The sequence below is a fragment of the Microtus oregoni genome, unplaced genomic scaffold (assembly GCF_018167655.1).
Source record: "Microtus oregoni isolate MIOR12 unplaced genomic scaffold, Mior012 000017F_ref0000208, whole genome shotgun sequence".
NCBI lineage: Eukaryota > Metazoa > Chordata > Mammalia > Rodentia > Cricetidae > Microtus > Microtus oregoni.
Genome location: NW_024543076.1, coordinates 32,041,452 through 32,062,485, shown reverse-complemented (window position 1 = coordinate 32,062,485; position 21,034 = coordinate 32,041,452). Strand labels below are relative to the sequence as shown.

General features: G+C 40.7%; 1 protein-coding gene across 1 annotated transcript in view; it reads left to right on the top strand.

The window, feature by feature from the left end:
* Positions 1-15,456, top strand: part of Trpa1 (transient receptor potential cation channel subfamily A member 1) — a 48,592-nt gene extending 33,136 nt beyond the window's left edge. The window contains exons 21-27 of the mRNA XM_041667773.1: positions 5,425-5,594; positions 7,572-7,701; positions 8,133-8,315; positions 9,711-9,779; positions 12,377-12,487; positions 14,079-14,176; positions 14,838-15,456. Of these exons, the coding sequence (XP_041523707.1) occupies positions 5,425-5,594; positions 7,572-7,701; positions 8,133-8,315; positions 9,711-9,779; positions 12,377-12,487; positions 14,079-14,176; positions 14,838-15,036 (960 nt within the window). The 3' untranslated portion in view covers positions 15,037-15,456. The remainder of the gene's footprint in view (positions 1-5,424; positions 5,595-7,571; positions 7,702-8,132; positions 8,316-9,710; positions 9,780-12,376; positions 12,488-14,078; positions 14,177-14,837) is intronic.
* Positions 15,457-21,034: the final 5,578 nt, after the last annotated feature.

Genomic DNA, 21,034 nt, shown 5'->3' with positions numbered 1-21,034 from the left:
TAGAGAATTAACTAATAAACAATTATTTAAATGGTATTTGCCATATTCAATCCACACAGTGTGACTCATGTAGAAACTTCAAATTGTAGAAATAACGTAATTTTTTTTGTATTCATATAAGCTCTAATGTATTCAAACATGAACAGTTTCAATACATTTTTCTTAAATGATTCTTTAAGAATTATTAATGTTTGCCCATCTTAGTTTCTTTTCCTTTTCTCCACTCTCTTGATGTCACTGACCTTTACCCTATATCATTAATTTTATTTTGCAAGCCAAATGATTCTATCTAACCAGGTACATCCTATCAATATTGTGCCGAGCCAGCAGCAGGCATGCAGTTACAAAAATAAAAGAGATTCAAGCACTATGATTAGTCCTTCGCAATATGACACTTTTAAATTTTTGTAATCAGCTGACTGTTTTATGCCATACCTATGATATTATTTTCAGGTGTAAGTCAATTTTTAAATTATTTGTATATCACCTTTATGTGCTCAACAGTTGTAATCTTATTCTTTAGAAATTCTAAAAATGGATATGATTATCTAGCTTTTTTTTATTACCAAAAGTAGATTTTTTTTGTATTATTTTTTTTTATTGAGAAAAAGAGAAAAAAAAACAAGTTTCCACCTCCTCCCAGCCTCCCATTTCCCTCCCCCTCCTCCCACCCTTCTCCTCCTCCTCCCACTCCTCTCCCTCTCCCTCTCCAGACCAAAGAACAGTCCAGGTTCCCTGCCCTATGGTAAGTCCTAGGTCCTCCCCCCTCCGTCCATATCTAGGAAGGTGAACATCCAAACTGGCTAGGCTCCCACAAAGCCAGCACATTAAGTAGGATCAAAACCCCGTGCCATTGTCCTTGGCGTCTCATCAGCCCTCATTGTTCGCCATGTTCAGAGAGTCCAGTTTTATCCCATGCTTTTTCGGTCACAGTCCAGCTGGCCTTGGTGAGCTCCCCGTAGATCAGCCCCACTGTCTCAGTGGGTGGGTGCACCCCTCGTGGTCCCGACTTCTTTGCTCATGTTCTCCTGAAATGACCCTATCCTAGAGCAATACTGATGAATATCTTGCATATCATCATAGAACCTTCATCTGGTGATGGATGGAGATAGAGACAGAGACCCACACTGGAGCACTGGACTGAGCTCCCAAGGTCCCAATGAGGAGCAGAAGGAGGGAGAACATGATTATCTAGCTTTTTAAATTTTTTTTTTTATTGAGAAAAGGAAAAAAAAGAAAAAAAGTTTCTGCCTCCCCCCCAGCCTCCCATTTCCCTCCCCCTCCTCCCACCCTTCTCCACCTCCCTCCACTCCTCTCCCCCTCCCTCTCCAGTCCAAAGAGCAGTCAGGGTTCCCTGCCCTGTGGAAAGTCCAAGGTCCTCCCCCCTCCGTCCATGTCTAGGAAAGTGAACATCCAAACTGGCTAGGCTCCCACAAAGCCAGAACATACAGTAGGATCAAAACCCCGAGCAATTGTCCTTGGCTTCTCATCAGCCCTCATTGTTCGCCATGCTCAGAGAGTCCAGTTTTATCCCATGCTTTTTCAGTCACAGTCCTGCTGGTCTTGGTGAGCTCCCAGTAGATCAGCCCCACTGTCTCAGTGGGTGGGTGCACCCCTCGTGGTCTTGACTTCCTTGCTCATCTTCTCCCTCCATCCACTCCTCATTGGGACCTTGGGAGCTCAGTCCAGTGCTCCAGTGTGGGTCTCTGTCTCTATCTCCATCCATCACCAGATGAAGGTTCGTAGCCAAGAGGATAACTATATGTTTTTCCTTGGGTTCACCTTCTTATTTAGCTTATTTAGGTTCACCAATTGTAGACTCCGTGACCCTTATTTATGGCTAGAAACCAATTTTGAGTGAGTACATCCCATGTTCATCTTTTTGGTTCTGGGTTACCTCACTCAGGATAGTGTTTTCTATTTCCATCCATTTGCATGCAAAATTTGAGAAGTCATTGTTTTTTACCGCAGCATAGTACTCTAATGTGTATATATTCCACACTTTCTTCATCTATTCTTCCATTGAAGGGCATCTAGGTTGTTTCCAGGTTCTGGCTATTACAAATAATACTGCTATGACCATAGTTGTACAAATGCTTTTGTCATATGATAGAGCATCTCTTGGGTATATTCCCAAGAGTGGTATTGCTGGGTCCAGGGGTAGGTTGATCCCAAATTTCCTGAGAAACCGAAACACTGATTTCCACAGTGGTTGCACAAGATTGCATTCCCACCAGCAATGGATGAGGGTACCACTTCCTCCACAGCCTCTCCAGCAAAGGCTATCATTGGTGTTTTTGATTTTAGCCATTCTGACAGGTGTAAGATGATATCTCAAAGTTGTTTTGATTTGCATTTCCCTGATTGCTAAGGAGGTTGATCATGACCTTAAGTGTCTTTGGCCATTTGAACTAATTCTGTTGAGAATTCTCTGTTCAGTTCAGTGCCCCATTTTTTAATTGGGTTAATTAGCGTTTTAAAGTCTAGTTTCTTGAGTTCTCTATATAATTTGGAGATCAGACCTTTGTCTGTTGCGGCGTTGGTGAAGATCTTCTCCTAGTCAGTAGGTTTCCTATTTTGTCTTAGTGACAGTGTCCTTTGCTTTACAGAAGCTTCTCAGTTTTAGTAGGTCCCATTTATTCAATGTTGCCCTAATGTCTGTGCTGCTGGGATTATACATAGGAAGCGATCTCCTGTGCCTATCTGTTGTAGGGTACTTCCCACTTTCTCTTCTATCAGGTTCAGTGTGTTCGGACTGATATTGAGGTCTTTAATCCATCTGGACTTGAGTTTTGTGCATGGTGATAGATATGGGTCTATTTTCATTCTTCTACAGGTTGACATCCAGTTGTGCCAGCACCATTTGTTGAAGATGCTTTCTTTCTTCCATTGTATACTTTTAGCTCCTTTATCGAAAATGAGGTGTTCATAGGTTTGTGGGTTAAAATCCGGGTCTTCTAAACGATTCCATTGGTCGACTTCTCTGTTTTTATGCCAGTACCACACTGTTTTCATTACTGTAGCTTTGTAATAGAGTTTGAAGTCAGGGATGGTAATGCCTCCAGAAGATCCTTTATTTAACGTAATTTTTGATAAGGTCACTCTGCCTTTTGATACACATGAGAGAGTTGCTCTACCCTTTCAGAGTCCAGGTGGGTCTGTCTTTCCACTGCAATCATTAGAAATGACTTCACCGTGTTTGCTCTTGTATTATTTAGGGTATTTTTGCTTATAGTCAATTTTAATTGTACTACTAAAATCCAATTTAAAATTTGAAATATAAGTACTTTTAAAGAACTTCTCTAGACCCCATGTCAAACAGGTCTATCTTTGAATCACTGCCATAAGAGGATTTTTTTTCTTTTTATTGAAAGCCAAATTGTTATAAAATTTGGAGCCTTTTTTGAGCTGGGGTTCTTACTCTGGCTGAATCTGGCCTTGAACTCACAGTCTGCTTGCCACCACCCTTGGAATCCTGTGGTTATCTGAATGTGCCAACCCATGGCTGTAGTAATATGTGCAGCGGCGGGGCTGCGTCCCCAACACCCCAGCCGCCTGCCCGGCTAGCTTATGCCCTGAAATAATTACATGGACACTGTATTCTTTTAAACACCACTTGGCCCATTTCTATCTAACCTCTTCTAGGCTAATTTTCACATATTAATTTAGCCTTTGTAGTAATAGGGACGGCAGGGCTGCATTCCCGGCACCCCAGCCGCCTGCTCGGCTAGCTTATGCCCCGAAATAATTACACGGACACTCTATTCTTTTAATCACTGTTTGGCCCTTTAGCTCTAGCACTTACAGTCTAATTCTCACATCCCGATCAACCCATCTCTAATAATCTGTGAGAACCGGTCTTACCGGGAAGATTCTAGCCTATGTCCATCCTGGGTCGGAGCTTCATGCTGGGAGCGGGGCATGACGTCTCTGCTGAGGCGTCTGCTCCGGAGAGCAGAGCTGTGGAGTCTCTGAGCTCACTTCCTCTTCCTCCCAGCATTTTGTTCTGTTTACTCCTCCCACCTATCCTCTAACCAATAAAACGGGCCAGGGCAGTTCCTTTATTAGCCAATGACCTTCCTCCATCACATGGCTTGAAATTTTTTCATGGCATTGTCTCTTACTTAATTATTCTTTTTAAGATGAGTTAGGTTAGGTGCAGCTTAGATATATAAATTACATAAAGTACCCAAAGATCTTTTCTTGGATTGACAAATGAGAGAGAGTCCGTATTTCTTTTTTTTTTCAAGGTTTATTTATTAATTATGTATATCGCATCTGCTTGCACATATCCCTGCAGGCCAGAAGAGGGCACCAGATATTATGGGTGTGAGCCACCATGTGGTTGCTGGGAATTGAACTCAGGACCTCTGGAAGAACAGTCAGTGCTCTTTACCATTGAGCCATCGCTCAGCCCTGAGAGTCTGTATTTCTATGTATATAGTTTGAAAATTTTCATTTATAACTTTTGTATATTTTGAACTTTTTATAAATGATAACTCTTTTATAGCAGTACATTTTTAAAATTTTCTTTGTTGTATAATGTAAGTCCACAGATATCCGTATTAAAGACAAATGACATTAATGCAAATTTACATTCACTTTCTATAATGTATCAAATACCCTCTAGTGTATGTGTATTCTTTTGGTCAGTGAATTGTCACACTCCTAAGAGTAAAGCTGCATTGTTGTTTTACTTTAAATGATTTAAGACCCATTATTCAGACTCTCTTATCTTCTCCCATCTTCCTAACTTTACATTGCAATTGATAGTTTAAAAACTCGGACATTACACACTTTCTCTGTTAGAGTTGATCTCCCTCTTTCTGGCTTATGTTGAAATGGTCTACAGTATGGAGCATTTAACGTCCAGAACAGTCCACTAAGCACCCATTGTGCTTTGACTTTGTTCTTTCATTTTCAGCTCATGTCTCAACCGTCTTTATAGCTGGACTTACTCACAGAGCCTGACCAGAAACGTGTGCCCTAAGAGGCAGAAAGATCTCAGGAATTATGAGACCAAACTACAGTTCTTTAGAAGTTCCCTAAAGCTGGGAGGTGGTGACACATGCCTTTAGTCCAGCATTTGGGGGAAGATGCAGGAGGATCTCTGAGTTCGAGGCCAGCCTGGTCTACAGAGTGAGTTACAGGACAGCCAAGGCTACACAGAGAAACCCTGTTTTGAAAGGAAACAACAACAGTAAAAAGACCAAAAAAAAAAGTTCTCTTAAGAGGGAATAGGCTATACAACACAGACAGGGCAAATAAGAAAAAGACTATAGCACTTTCTTAGTTGTCAGCTACTCGTGGCACTAGGACAGCCAGTGCCTCAGCCGTCTCTAGCACTGACGGTAAGTCACTCCAGAATGACAGATGTGAAACCAGGTTTCTCCATGTGGTGACTCTCCATCCTTCTCTATGCAGAAAAGGAACTACTTCCTGGATTACAACAATGCTCTGGAGTGGGTCATCTACACAACCAGTATCATCTTCGTGCTGCCCTTGTTTCTCAACATCCCGGCCTATATGCAGTGGGAATGTGGAGCAATAGCGATATTCTTCTACTGGATGAACTTCCTGTTATATCTTCAGAGGTAAGACCAGTTTGGATGATTTTTATATTCTCTAAACTTTTAATGTCAAAGAAAGACTATTAGAAGTGATGTGAATTTGTAACTTGCATCTTGCTGTTTCTAGTTGTTTTAAATTTAAGGATTTGAACATCTAAATCTTGAAGGGCTGAGTGTGCAGACTGAGGCTTTAGCTCCTCAATTTGGGACCATTAATTATTTTCGGTGCACGTCAGTGTGAAGAGGGAGCAGTTCTGTATATGCAACCACGTTGTGTGTAGTGAACAACATTCCAGAAGTCTCCCCACTAGATGCCAGCTGCAGATCGCCATTCTCAGTGTAGCATTCAAAGGTACCCACCCAGACATGGCCACAGCCCCTGAGTGCCAAGTCTACCTTCATTAGCAAGCCTGTAACAAACACGGACAGAAACCAAAATGAGAGTGTTAGTTACTCTTGTTTCATCTGACACTTGGTAAAAATTTACTTTGGGTTAAAACACTCAAATTAACTGAATAAAAGTAATAAAAAAGGGAATAAAATTTGGATGTTCACCTTCCTAGATATGGACGGAGGGGGGAGGACCTAGGACTTACCACAGGGCAGGGAACCTGGACTGCTCTGTGGACTGGAGAGGGAGGGGGAGAGGAGTGGGGGGAGGGGTAGAAGGGTGGGAGGAGGGGGAGAAGGGTGGGAGGAGGGGGAGGGAAATGGGAGGCTGGGAGGAGGTGGAAACTTGTTTTTTTTTTTTTTTTTTTTTCTTCTTTTCTTAATAAAAAAATTATTAAAAAAAAAAGTAGTAAGTGATTCAAGAAAGAGAAAGTGGCTAAATTCTTGTTTTAACAGTTACTGGTGTTGAGTTAAGCATCATTTTTTTACATGTGTTTATGATAACAAGAAGTAAATGGCACTATCTGCATTGCATCAAAGAAGAAACATAAACACTGAGTATGGGAAATTTACCGAAGGTCAGCTAGTAAGTTGAGAAATAGTTTGGACCGAAGTATTGAGTCTCCAGGGATAAGCTTACTCCTATTTGTGTACATTTATGTAAATAGTGCAGCCATGCTGACTGAGGTGTGGGCCCTTGGAGAGAGGGGATAAAGAGCAGTGACCCAGAAGGAACACAGATTCAAATCAGCCACTATCAGTGATCTCGCCACATTTCTGGTCCTTTTTGGGAACATAGCTAAATTTCCTTTCAGATTTTCAAAAAAATGTATGTTTAGATTATGGTATAAATTAAGTAGTGGGATTTTGTTACATGTGATTCCTTCTTCTGAGAGTTTTTGACAAAGGAAGAATGCAAGCTCATAGCCAGATGTTGCACTTGTGTGTCAATCACTTCACAGTATAGTATGCTGGGGGTGGGTTGTAGGGATGGATGAGTGTAAATGTGTATTTGTGCCCAGTCTTGGGGACTTCTGAAAACGTGATCTCCTGTAATTGATCTCTATTTGATCCACCACAGGGTTTCTGTCCCTAATGCCTTTATTAAACAACTGACATAATTTTCTTTTATTTACTTTGTGATAGTTTCTGTTTATTACTTAGAGAAAACTGCCATCACCTTGGTCAAGTGGTAAAACGATGAAAGATGGCAAATATTATATTAATAAGAAAGAAATACTCTGCCCAGGGCTGCACAGAGAAACTCTGTCTCAAAAAAGAAATGAAAGGAGAAAAAGAAAGAAGGGAGAGAGGGAAGGAGGGAGGGAGGGAGGGAAGGAGGGAGAGATGGAGAGAGCAAGGAAGGAAGGAAGGAAGGAAGGAAGGAAGGAAAAAATAAAAGAGAATCAGAAGAGGAGGAGGAGGAAGCAGTCCAATAGTCAGTTTGAAAAGATTTGGTTACTTGCAGATTTGCATTTGTTTGTACCAAAAAGCCTTGCTTTAGCGATTTCATCTGTTAAAAGTCCTATCTGACTTACTCCACAATAAATATAGAATTAATACCCTTTGACACCAGAGTAAGCAACTGCTTTCTTCCTTTTGCTTTTCTAGGTTTGAGAACTGTGGCATTTTCATTGTTATGTTGGAGGTGATTTTTAAAACTCTGTTGAGATCGACAGGAGTGTTCATCTTCCTCCTATTGGCTTTTGGCCTCAGCTTTTACGTCCTCCTGAGTTTCCAAGTGAGATATTTACATCTCTAGTTGACTTCATTACTAGTAATATTGGAAACAGATATTTACACTTAAATCCTAATGGCTTAGTAAATTAATAACTTTATTTGGATAGTTAATGTTAAGTTGGGAGTGTAGCCCTCAGCCCCTGGCATCCATCCCAGCCAACCTGACCTGGTTTGATTTGACCTAATTGGACTTATTAATATAATTTTATCAGATTTTTCTCTGGTTAAGAAATTTATATTTAAGCATTAAACTGTCTTTGTATTTACTTTTGTTGATTGTAGTTAATAATACTTCTCATGACTGTATCTTAAGAGCAGCATTGTGAATTTTAAAAAGTATTCTTAGTATAATTCTTATCACTTAGTCATCAGGAAACCCTTTTTCATGATAGGAGATTTTCATTTCCTGTTTCCTTTCCTTCTTTTTTTCAGGACGCCTTCAGCACTCCGTTGCTTTCCTTAATCCAGACTTTCAGTATGATGCTGGGTGACATCAACTATCGAGATGCCTTCCTAGAACCATTCTTAAAAAAGGAATTGGCATATCCAGTCCTGACCTTTGGGCAACTTATTGCCTTCACAATGTTTGTCCCAATTGTTCTCATGAATTTACTAGTAAGTGGCACCTAATTGTTCACTCTGTTAGTTACTTGGGACATTTAATAGTACTGACTTAGTTAGGGCTTCTGTTGCAGTGAAGAGACACGCTGACCAAGGCAACTCTTATACAAAAAAACAGTTAATTGAGGGGGTTCACTTACAGCTTCAGAGGTTCAGTCCATTATGATAATGACAGGGAGCATGACACTGAGCTGGCAAACATTGTGCTGGAGTTGAGAATGCTACATCTTCCAAGCAACAGGAAGTCAACTGTCACACTGAGGGAAGCTTGAGAAAAAGAGACCTCAAGGCTCACCCCACAGTGGCACACTTCCTCCAACAAGGCCACACCTCCTAATAGTGCCACTTCCTTTAAGGGTCATTTTTTTCCCTCTAAACTACCACAAATACTAAGGATTCTTAACCTCTTTAAGAATTTTTTTTCGTGGGGGGGAGGGTGTATTAGTCAGCTTTGTGTTGTTACAAGAAACTTCAGAGGGCAGCAAACTTAGTAAGATACGGTTTAATACCTGCTGGTTCCCATGGTCCAAAGGCCCTGTGTTCAGATCATGGAAAGTTTCTCGGCCTTTGCTGCTCTGTGACTACCACAGCTTCCTCCACTTGGCCTGCATCTTCAGGGCACTTGCTCCGTCACAGCAGTCACTGGAGGAATCTCCTATCTCATTTCTCTGCCAAGTTCTCCCCACTCATTGTCACTAAAGAGACAGCTAACCAAAAGCTCATCATTTCAATTTAAAGGTGGGTCTGTTACATTTGTTTTCATGACTCCTTAGAAGCCAGACCAGACCCGTCTGTTCTGTATGCTTGGCTCACCACCATCTTGATCTCACCCAACTCCCATCTTCCCCAGGACTGTTCCATTTTTCATTCCTGCCTCCAGAACTCCTGTGTAGGCTTTTCTTTCATCCTGGAAAACCCTCCCACCACGAGCTAACTCTTTCTAATCTTTCAAAGTTCAGTCCAAGTGCCAGGGCTTTTGAGCGGACTTTCTTAGTCAATGGCTCCATCCCCATCACTTTAATCTGAACTGGATGCTGCTTCCTTATCTTATGTCACTACTCCACTTTGGCAGAGATCTTGACACGGTGTGAAAAAGACATGAGGGAGCTCGGTACGACCTTCGACCTTCATGCCCGCTATTGCTTGAGAATACATAGATAACACTGTGTGCAACACTGAATCTGCTAACACCACCATTTTAGACTTCCTGGCCCCAGAAACGTAGAGAGAAAATTCACATTGTTTATATTATATGATTTGGCCCACGGTGTCTAGTTGCTTATATACCATTTATTCGATGGTATTTAGTTGTTGAAGCTTGAGTGGAAAGTAAGACTTGATTAATTGTATTGTTTGTTGTGCTCTGATTGATCTTTTGTCTTACTACAGATAGGTTTGGCAGTTGGGGACATTGCTGAGGTCCAGAAGCATGCCGCATTGAAGAGGATTGCTATGCAGGTATTATAATTATTAAACACGTATTGAAATCAACACTCTCATGAGTCCTTGTGTATAAGAAGAGCTGATTTACTAAGAGGCCTGTCACTTAGTGTGGCTATTTCTCCATATGGAGAATTGCCGCCTGTGCCTGTTCGTGTGTTCTCTGGTATTCTTGTTATAATCAATAGATCAGAAAAATCACCCTGGAGTAATCTACCCAGAAAAAATAGAGAAATTGTTTGACAACTTGTATCAGGTTAATGTATGATAAATTGGAGAAACCAGATTAATTATATGCCAACCCAAAAGCAACATTGGTTTGAGGGTGTGTGTGTGTGTATGTGTGAATGTATCTGTATGTATGTATGTATGTTTATGTCTCTATATGTGTGTATGCAGGTGTGTATGTATAGGTGTTTGTATGTGTGTATCTGTATATGTATATGTATGAGCATATGTGTGTATGAATGTGTGCAGTGTGCATGTGTATGTGTGTGTATGCATGTGTGTAAGTGAGTGTGTCGGTGTAGGTGTGGTGTATGTGTGTGTACATGTGTACAGGTGTGCGGTGTGCATGCATGGCTGTATGTAGGTGTGTTTGTGTGTGTATGTATGTACGTTTGTGTGTAGGTGTGTGTATGTGTGCATGTGAAGGGGTGTATGTGTAGGCGTGAGTATTCCTCCAGGCTGATCTTGAACTCTCTTTGTCACTGACTTTGGCCTTGAGCTTTTGATCCTGTTGGCCTAGCCTCTTGAGTACTGGGCTGATAGGCCTGAGTGCCACCATAATCCAATATGAAGAATTCTTTCCTACTGCAGTCCAAATGTTCAGCTCAGGGATGCTCCTGTTAGTTTGCCATGTGACCACACAGTCCATACACATATTTTATGTTGAAGTTCTATCTAGATTTATGAAGGTTTGTTCACTTGAGTTCTCTGTATTATATTGTTAGGCATTTTAATATAAAGTCCTTCAGAGTGAAAAGACTTGTGGATGGGTCTTTGGCTACTGAATCTTGATGTAGTTTTTTCTTTTAAGGTTCTTAGTGTCATTGTCTTTAAATTTCAACTGCGAATGGCACCATGGATGCTTCCGGAATATTTAATTATCAGTTGAATATATGCAACTAGAAACTTAAAAAGTATATTATAATTAGCTTCAAAACACATATAATTAAGTACTCATTATCAAGGTGTGATTCCACCCACCATTGACTTATTTCTGTCTTGGCTCCACGCTGTGTTGCAAACTGGTCTTACAGGTGGTAAAAACCAAGTGAAATATCTTCCTATCAAACATGCTGCTGGCATCAGGGCTCCACCCTTTCCTGTCCTTCAGAATGGAACCTGACTCCAGTGTTTGAACAGTCTCATAGGCAAAGAGGCCTGGGGAGAGACAGTGTTTCTCTTTAAAGAAGCTTCTTTCCTGCCAGTGTGTCTGCTCTGCAGGGTGACTGAAAGCTGAAAGGTTGTGGGCAGTGGATCATGAGGGCCTGGAGATGTTGCTCTATGGTAAAGGCATTGGCTAGCATTTAAAGACAGCGGGCTTGATCCTTAGCAAATTATCATAAAAATTAAAACAAATATTTAACCAGAATTGTAAGCAAAGCACAATACAGATGTTTTGAAACACAAACGACTTTACAGTCTGTAAAGGGTTGTGTACATCACAATAATAAACGGTAAGCCACATAGTCAGTGTGTCCTCCTTGGGGCACACTTCATTTGAGGCACTCTGCTCAGGACTATCTTTACAGTTGACTATTTCTAAAGGTCATTGAAATCCCAGGTACTGAAAAGCAGTGTGAACTTAGATTAGAACATGAGTACCGCTATGCGGTTGTCACAGCCACTGTTTACAAAGAGACACCAAGGGCTGGAATACAGGAAATGTGAAAGACGGAGGGCTCTGTGGAAGACTATGTGAACTCTTTGCTGAGCATGTGTAAAGGCCTGGGTTGGATCCCCAGTACTGCTAAAAAAAAAATAATAAATAACAGGGGAATTAAACAAAATACAAGCTCAAAACAAAAACATTAAAGAGATAAAATACTGTGCCTCCAAAAAGAAGTTATATTCAGTATATGTCATGAGTAAAACTTTCTATATCTGCTAATATAGAAAGAAAAACCCACAGAAGGAGCTTGCATTTTTGTTTTCCTTTTGTTTTGTGCATTTAGCTACATTTGTCTTCTCACTTTGTATCCCACCAGCTAAGCCACCCTTCCTCTCCTGTCCTGGGCATTCCATACCATTCGCACTTCCCACAAGTACTGAACTTTTGGCACTGTAACACCCTAAGAGTGCAGGCTCTGCCATCCTCCTTGTATCTCCAATGTGGATTACAGCCCCTGAACACTAACCACCCACTTGCTTACATTAAGTTCTTCAACCATTTCTTCCACGTTGCTTGAAGAGTGCTTTCTGGCCTCATGGAGGATAAGACGAGGGAGGGACAACTAGGTGACTGAGCTATGGAAGGTGGCGGGTGAAGGAAGCCAGCTCAGTCACTGTGTATGAATATGGACACAGGAATTCATTTTTATTATGCCCTTGAGGTGATATTTTTAGATACTAATTAACAGGTCTGTCAATAAACCCAATGTGCGTTTTAGGTGGAACTTCATACCAACTTGGAGAAAAAGCTGCCACTGTGGTTCCTACGCAAAGTAGATCAGCAGTACACCGTCGTGTATCCAAACAGACCTCGGCATGGCAGGATGTTAGTAAGTACTCCTAAAGGAAAGCATACCAAGAGATGTTGCATGACATCCATTCACTGTGTTGGCCTCAGCTGTACTCCCAGGGAGGCTGTGGATCTACTCTGCCTGTGGGAAAGACGTGGTTCTGTTTTTGCAAGTGCACAGAACATATCAAAAAACAGGATGTCGGTAGGGAGACAAATAATCATACACAGCATCGCATCCCTGTGAGCTCAGGCAGACACATGGGCCAGCTGTACCCTTTCAGTAGCTGTCTAGCAGGGTAGGCGTTCCTCATCTGCTTTTCCTAATCACTTGCCACACACGTTTATGTGTATATTTATGTCCAGATGTGTGTGTCTAAGTGCAAATACAGAATGCAAAATAGAGAATATGCATGAGAGTGTCTACTTTAAAAGACATGAAAAATAATAAAAAGCCAGGTCAGTGTGGTATAAGAGAGAAGAGCCATACTAAAACTCACAAGTTCCAGAACCTAACTTCCATGCCCAGACTGCTCATGTCTTACAACTTCTCTTCCTGAGTTCTTTAGGTGGATTTTACCTTGTGTAATCACAAAATGATAATCTCTGCACAGCAGTTTAGGCTTTATTTTGTCGCCACGCTATCCCCTAACCTTGTACATGGTTTCAATCATCATCTATACCCAGAATCTCCAGTAACTTGTCTCTCTAGCTGAGAGCTTACTTTTAAGGTCCAGATCCCCATGTCCAACTGACTACTTTTTGTTTCCACTGTCTGTCTTAAAGCCTCTTTAAATTTAGCACACTCAAAGCCAATCTTCACATTCACTGTGTTTCACCCTCTCCTCTCCACAGTGAAAAGGTTCCAGTGTTTTCCTAAGGTTCATTTCTGCAATTCATGTCCATGCAATTCGTCAGCCTGGGTAGGACAGCCATCCTGGTTATACAGCAGCCCCTTACCGCTTCTTCTCCTTCTGGCCCACTCTATTTCTATAGAGTTCACTTGAGTTCCTCTGTGTCCTGGACCCCTAGAATTAGCTCACTCTTGACCACTTCACATTCACTCTTGACCTTCTCTAGTCAACTGTGATATAAAAGGTTGAGCTGGGGTACAGCTCTAGGCTAAAGAGCTTCCTCATCGTGTGCAAGGCCCTGTGTGTTCTGTTCCTGGTACCAGGAAAAAGAGGGCACTAAGTTAAAAATTACTAAAGTTAAAACGTCTATATGTGAAATATTGTTCAGTAGTTGAGTTGTGATGACTAATGAGGCAGAGAATTTTCAAAGAATAAACATCTTGTATATGGAACGGTATTGCACACAGTGCAGATTGGGCACTTTGCACGAGTATTTGTAAAATGGTACAATGAAGCCCTTTCTCAGAAGCCCCTATTCCCTCTTCCTCTTATGCCTTCTATAGCATTTGCATTTTAACATCTTTCTCTTATAGATAACTTCGCTGTAGTTTTTGGCCTGATGGTTTCCCAGGTAGACCAGGAGCTTTGTGAGGCCATAGTGGTAGCCTAGGAAAATTCATTCTGCGGAGCCTGATTTGGGGACTGAACTTTTGTGCATGCTCATGAAATAGTTCTAAATTTAATTCACCTTTAGTAACTTCCATGTTTTACCCACAGAGATTTTTTCATTACTTTCTTTGTACACAAGAAACACGGCAAGAAGCACCAAACACTGACATGTGTTTGGAAATAGAAATATTGAAGCAGAAATACAGGTTTGTGTTTCTCCATCTACTGTCATATGAGAAATAAGATTCAGTTACATTATGATACTGGTATTTATTTTGTATATGAAATTAGGCTTTATTGAGGGATATTGCTCATGCAGTGAAAATCAGGAGACATTTTGTAGGACTGAAATTACTTGTAACAATTCGCCAGCCAGTTTGTCCTCCAAGGAATAAATAGGTGAGGATTAAATGCTAATTTCCTTACTACTGGGTAAACTATCATAACCTGTATTCTTCATAGTCATCTTAGTTCATATAACAGAAGCATAAGAAGACTGGGAGGATTCCTTGAATAGCTACCTATTGGACAGGAGTTATGCAAGAGGGCTCTACAGTTTATCTGAGTTTAGATTCCCAATCAACTATTTAGTAGCTATATCCATAGGAAGGCAGCTAAACCTTTTTATGCAGGTTTCATATTGGTAACTGAAAACAATAGCTAGAAACAACAGCTAGTCACAAAGAAGACTGGAACTTAGGGAAACTCACTCCAGCTTCAGGAATGTGCTGGCCACTGTGAGGCTACAAGCCAAGCACAGGTACTTGGTATAGAACATTTCTAGTCCCTAGTCCTTACTGCAGTCAGGGACTAAACACGGGGATGGGAGGTTGAAAATAAGCTCATGACACATGTGTGCTCTCACAGGCTGAAGGACCTCACTTCTCTCTTGGAAAAGCAGCATGAACTCATCAAACTCATCATCCAGAAGATGGAAATCATCTCAGAGACAGAGGACGAAGATAACCATTGCTCTTTCCAGGACAAGTTCAAAAAGGAGCGGCTAGAACAGATGCAGAGCAAATGGAATTTTGTGTTGAATGCAGTTAAGAACAAACCACACTAAATATTATTAGATGTTAAATATTATAAATATATTAGTCCTAAGTGTTATTCACCCAGGCCTTTAGTGGGATGCCTAATGGGAGTGGGGGCTGCTTGACTTACTTCAGTGAATTTCAGTTTGGAAAAGCAAAGAAATAGGAGTTTGGCAGATGCCACTGCATGGGAAACTGTAGTTCCTACAAATTGTCTCTATATGCTCATATTTTCTGTCAACCACTCTGTATTGGGAATATCCTTTCTGACCTGTTCAAGTTGGACTTTAGTGAAGGGTAATCTCCTCTGACTGAGTTTGACTCATTTGAAAGCAAAGTCGTTAGAATACACATTATGAAGGACAGGAATAAATGAAACTATTAAGCCAGGACACAAATGTCAATATTAGATTCCTATTCAATATTTATTGATATAATGTAATCGTGTGACTATAGTTTATATATATATATATATATATATATATATATATATATATATATATGGTGATATAACATGAGATGTCTATAGTTCCAAGTATTAGATTCAAACTTCTCCCATGTAAGGCCTTCTTGTGTTAGAACCTGGGATGGGACACCGTAATCTCTGTCCCAATAGTCCCGCTCTTCATCTTCTTCTCATTAGCATCACTTTAAGACACTTAACTGAAGTCCTAATCAGTAAATGATGATACACGTGAATGTGACAGTAGCTGTGTGTTCCCCCTCTGCTTAGTCTGTCAATTGTGTTGACTGTCAATTGTGTTGGCTGTCAATTGTGTTGGTTGTCAGTTGTGTTGGCTGTCAATTGTGTTGACTGTCAATTGTGTTGGTTGTCAGTTGTGTTGGCTATCAATTGTGTTGACTGTCAATTGTGTTGGTTGTCAGTTGTGTTGGCTGTCAATTGTGTTGGCTGTCAATTGTGTTGACTGTCAATTGTGTTGACTGTCAATTGTGTTGGCTGTCAATTGTGTTGGCTGTCAGTTGTGTTGGTTGTCAGTTGTGTTGGTTGTCAGTTGTGTTGGTTGTCAGTTGTGTTGGTTGTCAGTTGTGTTTGCTGTCAATTGTGTTGACTGTCAATTGTGTTGGCTGTCAATTGTGTTGGTTGTCAGTTGTGTTGGCTGTCAATTGTGTTGACTGTCAATTGTGTTGGCTGTCAATTGTGTTGGCTGTCAATTGTGTTGGCTGTCAGTTGTGTTGGTTGTCAGTTGTGTTGGTTGTCAGTTGTGTTGGTTGTCAGTTGTGTTGGTTGTCAGTTGTGTTGGCTGTCAATTGTGTTGACTGTCAATTGTGTTGGTTGTCAGTTGTGTTGGCTATCAATTGTGTTGACTGTCAATTGTGTTGGCTGTCAATTGTGTTGACTGTCAATTGTGTTGGCTGTCAATTGTGTTGGCTGTCAATTGTGTTGGTTGTCAGTTGTGTTGGTTGTCAGTTGTGTTGGTTGTCAGTTGTGTTGGTTGTCAGTTGTGTTGACTGTCAATTGTGTTGACTGTCAATTGTGTTGGCTGTCAATTGTGTTGGTTGTCAATTGTGTTGGTTGTCAATTGTGTTGACTGTCAATTGTGTTGACTGTCAATTGTGTTGGTTTAAACTAGAACTGTTGCCCATGCTCATGCCTTTGAACCCTTGGACCCTGGTTGATGATTCTGTTTAGGGAAGTTATTCAACTTTGCTTGCTCTCTACATTCTGGGTGTGGGTGGAAATGTGACCAGTCAGATTCCTGCTCCTGCTACCATGACCTCTTCCCCATTATCGACTCTTGCTCTGGAGCTATAAGCAAAAATAAACTGTTTTCCCTCAGATCGCGTTTGGTCGTGGTGATGGTATTGTATCGTGGCAACAGAAAGTGACTTACATACCAATGGTCTTAATAAAGGATAAGGACTATACAATCATCCCTCAGGGACAACAGTATGAATTGTTTTTGCATTTAGTTTTATGAAAATTGCAAATGTCCTTTGTCAGATCCACACCTTTATTCTTTCCATGTGTAATACAAAGGTGTGAATTCACATATCCTAGCATCAAACTTCATATGGTGCTTCTCATGTTTATTCTCTCACCAACTCCAGAACACATTTACTCTATGAGCATGACTTTGGCTATGCATGTTTTTATGTTATATGTGGAAAGTGTTGTTTCGAAAGTTCCCCCATTTTATTTATTTTTTTAAAAGGAAAATAAACTATCTTTCTTCATTATACATACCAATCCAAGTTCTCACTCCCTCCCCTCCTCCCATTCCCTCTATATACCCTCTCACCCCACCCCTACCCAATCCTCAGAGAGGGTAAGGCACATTGCTTTGGGGAAGGTCTAAGGCCCTCCATACTATATCTAGGATGAGCAATTATCCATCCAAAGAGATAGTTGCCCAAAAGCCAGTACATACAGTAGAGGTAAATCCTGGTGCCACTGCCTGTGGCCCCTCAGTTTGCCCTAGCCATGTAACTGTCAACCACATTCAGAGGGACTAGTATGGTTCTATGTTGGTTCCTTCTCAATCTGGCTGGAGTTCGTTAGCTCAGGTAGACTGTTTCCATGGGTTTCGGCGTCATAGTCTTGACCTCTTTACTCATATTCTCATTCCTCCCACTCTTTAACTGGACTTTGGGAGCTCAGTCCTGTTCTGCAATACAGTTCTCTGCCTTTGTTTCCAAATAGTTGCTGGATGAAGGTTCTATGGTGATTATTTAAGATATTCATCAGTCTGACTACAGGGCAAGGCAAGATCAGGCCCCTCTCCTCTATTGCTTAGGGTCTTAGCTGGGATCATCCTTGTGGATTCCTGGAAATTTCTTTAGAACCAGGTTTCTTACTAACCCTATAATGGCTTCCTCAATCAAGATAACTCTTTCCTTGTTCTCATCTCTGTCCTTCGTCCTTCTCCACTATCCCATGTTGAATTTAGAACAGATCTTGACTGCTCTAATGTTGATTTTCCGTCAAAGATTCCAACATTCTCTCAGGCCCCTACTTCTGAAATTGACATGCATCAACGTCTGTTGAGGCATTCTTCCTAAGGAAAAGCTCCAAGGTTTTATAGCCACACTAAAGTAATATCTCCCTAGTAAAATGCTTTCATGCTATCTCTGAAGTCCCGAGTCCTTCCCCAGTATTACTAACTAAAGAGCAGAGATCATAGAGACCTCTCTCCTCCACAGCAATAGCATAGCCTTCTTTATCTACTTTAACCACTTCTGGTAGGGACTCACTCTTCAAAATGTTTGTGATTTCCCACCTCCCTCCTCCTACTGTCTTCTGTGTAGACCACTCCCCCTCCAACTCTTTCAAAGTTTACTTTCTGTGGTGCCTTCACATAGAAATCCCTCTGAATTATGCTCCTGGTCTCTCCTACTTCTGCCCATGATGGTGACCATTACCTGCCTCCTCCCCTTAACCAGGCACTACCACTACATAGATTTGTTCATGGCTCACTTCAGTCTTAGGTGACACAAACTAGGACACATTTCTTTCTTCACTTTTTTCATACTTTGTGTGGTTTCTAGAAGAACACTTTGCACATAATTGGTGCTCAACAAATGCAAACACCAATCAACAAAAATCAGTGAAAATGACAAGTACAGAAAAAGGAGGTAAGGAAACTGCCCCAAAAGTGGCTTGTGCCCTTGTGCTATGTCCCTGTCCTGCTCAACAAAAGACATCTTCCTGAGGAGTGCAAGTGTCATGAGAGCCACGTGACCATGCTTTTCCTTCTCACTACTTCGATCTGTGTGATACACACACACACACACACACACACACACACACACTTAACTATGGTCAGAATGGACAATAGAAAGAGTTTGTACTTCAGACTAGAACAGTGTGTCAGTGTGTATGCCTGCGGACTTTAGTTCCTATTAGTTCAGTAACTGACTTTTCTCATCTCTACATTGATGACAATAACTTACCCCTTGTGTAATTGGCAAGATTAGACAGTGTGTACCCAGGATACCTAGCCAAAAAATGCTAATTTAAGAAAACTGGTGCAGTAGATAAAAGTAGACATAAAACTTTGGAAGTTTTGCATCCTGCCAATTAAATCTTTAATTTTCCTTGAAGTTAATTATCATATTGCTATAAACTGAAGTTCCCAGATACTCCTAGAGCCCATTATTCAGGATATAATATAAATCACACATATCGTTAAAATATTTCATTAAAATAAAACTTCTCAACATTTTAGACTTATTTTTGCCACAGATGCATATGAACAGACATTGCTGAGCACTGACCACAGAGCAGCATCATTGAGCGTTTTAAACTATCTTAGACATTTTACAGGATCAGGTTAAATAATAACAAGGAAAAGGTTTGTGAGGGTTCCTGTCGATCAGACCCTGTTAGAAACCCACATCTCAACTCTTGAGATTCTCAAAACAATATGTAGATGTTGATGACAGCTCCTGTTTTATGAAAATACTCGTAATCCTTCCCGGTTGAATGCCAAACCTGCAGTCACATAACAGACAGGGACATGACTACACCTTTCCTGATTTTGTGTTCAGTCAGGCACATACATACTCTCTTTAAAAACAAACAAGAGAAGGGGACATTGTTGCACCAATGGCTTCCTGCTTAGGTTATTGAGAGGACTCAAGCAGGGAAGGAAACATTGTAATTGCTGGTATTAGAAGGTTGGGGGATGACACAGGACATGCAGGCAATGAAATCAAGAGTGCAGGCTTGCCTTCTCGGAGACTGCCTAGTGCCTTCTATTCTGTAGCTGGCTGTTAGGTTAAATAATATCACATGTCTCACAGAGATACCCTAAAAATTAAATGAGTGAATAGCAGTACAATATTTGAAACAGTGACTTGCAACATAGCACTCAATAAATACTATGGAAAATACATTAGTTACGAAGATCTGAAAATTATGCATTTATTTAAAGATTATTTTTCTTCTAGACAAAGGAAAATAAAAACTATGCAAATCTATCTCAAAACTTTAGTGATGTATCATATCTTACAACGTTTTCCATCTTGGTTCCTGATTTCATAAGCATAATTTGATTGATATACTCAATGTGCCATCACTATCTCATCAGGCCGCAAATGACACGTTGTAAGTTGTCAAAACTGAAACAGGCAAGTTGCTTCTCTTACTGTGACTCAAATAGACTCTTAGTCACCTGATTTCAAGGGAAGATGATTCATAAGAAGGTTAAAAATTGGGCATGGGGGTAAAAGAAGAAAATGAAGAGAAAACATGGAATTTGAGAACTAGGTATAAATATTAGTGCTTATATGCAATCCCCCAGCTTCTCTGTCAAATGTAATTAAGCCACAGACTTATTTGAAATGATACTTTTAGGCACAGTATTATTTTAAAATGCAGTTTAGACATTGTTGCATCCTTTCAAAAAAATGATGAGAAAACACTTTTTTTTAAAATGATCCAAATACTAAGAAATATTTATAAAACCACTTAGTCAGAATATGCGGTGAGAACTGGGACATAGGTCCAGATGCCCAGCTTTCTACCAAACTCTGCTTCAAGATCTGAAATGTCTTTGGGAGTAAACTGAGAAAATCAGGAACTGAAGAACTTCCAGATCACATGTAGACACAACGCCTCCTACCCAGCGACATCAGAGTCCAAAGGCAGAGGACTTGTTTCCAACTCCACGGGGCTTTCCATTCAGCTCACTGTGTAGTGTCATGATGGTTGACGCTTCATTGTGTCATGTTGGACCACTGCAGCCTAAAACATCTTCATTGCATGTGTGTGCTCACATGCATCTGGGTACACGTGTGTAGGTGCCTGTCAGGCCAGAAATGTAGTTAGAGTTAAATGTGGTCTATAACCTCAGATCCAAGGGCAAATCCTCATAGCAAACAACTCACACATTCACAAGATAGCACCACTGAAGCCCATCTCCCAAAGACTAAGCCAATATCTTCCTGCTCTCAGGTTGTGTCTACTATGAAATAATTAAAATTACTAAATAAACCAGGACCCACAGAAGTCCTAAAAAATAATCAATACTGCATAAACTAAAATAAAGTTGTCATTTCTGACAA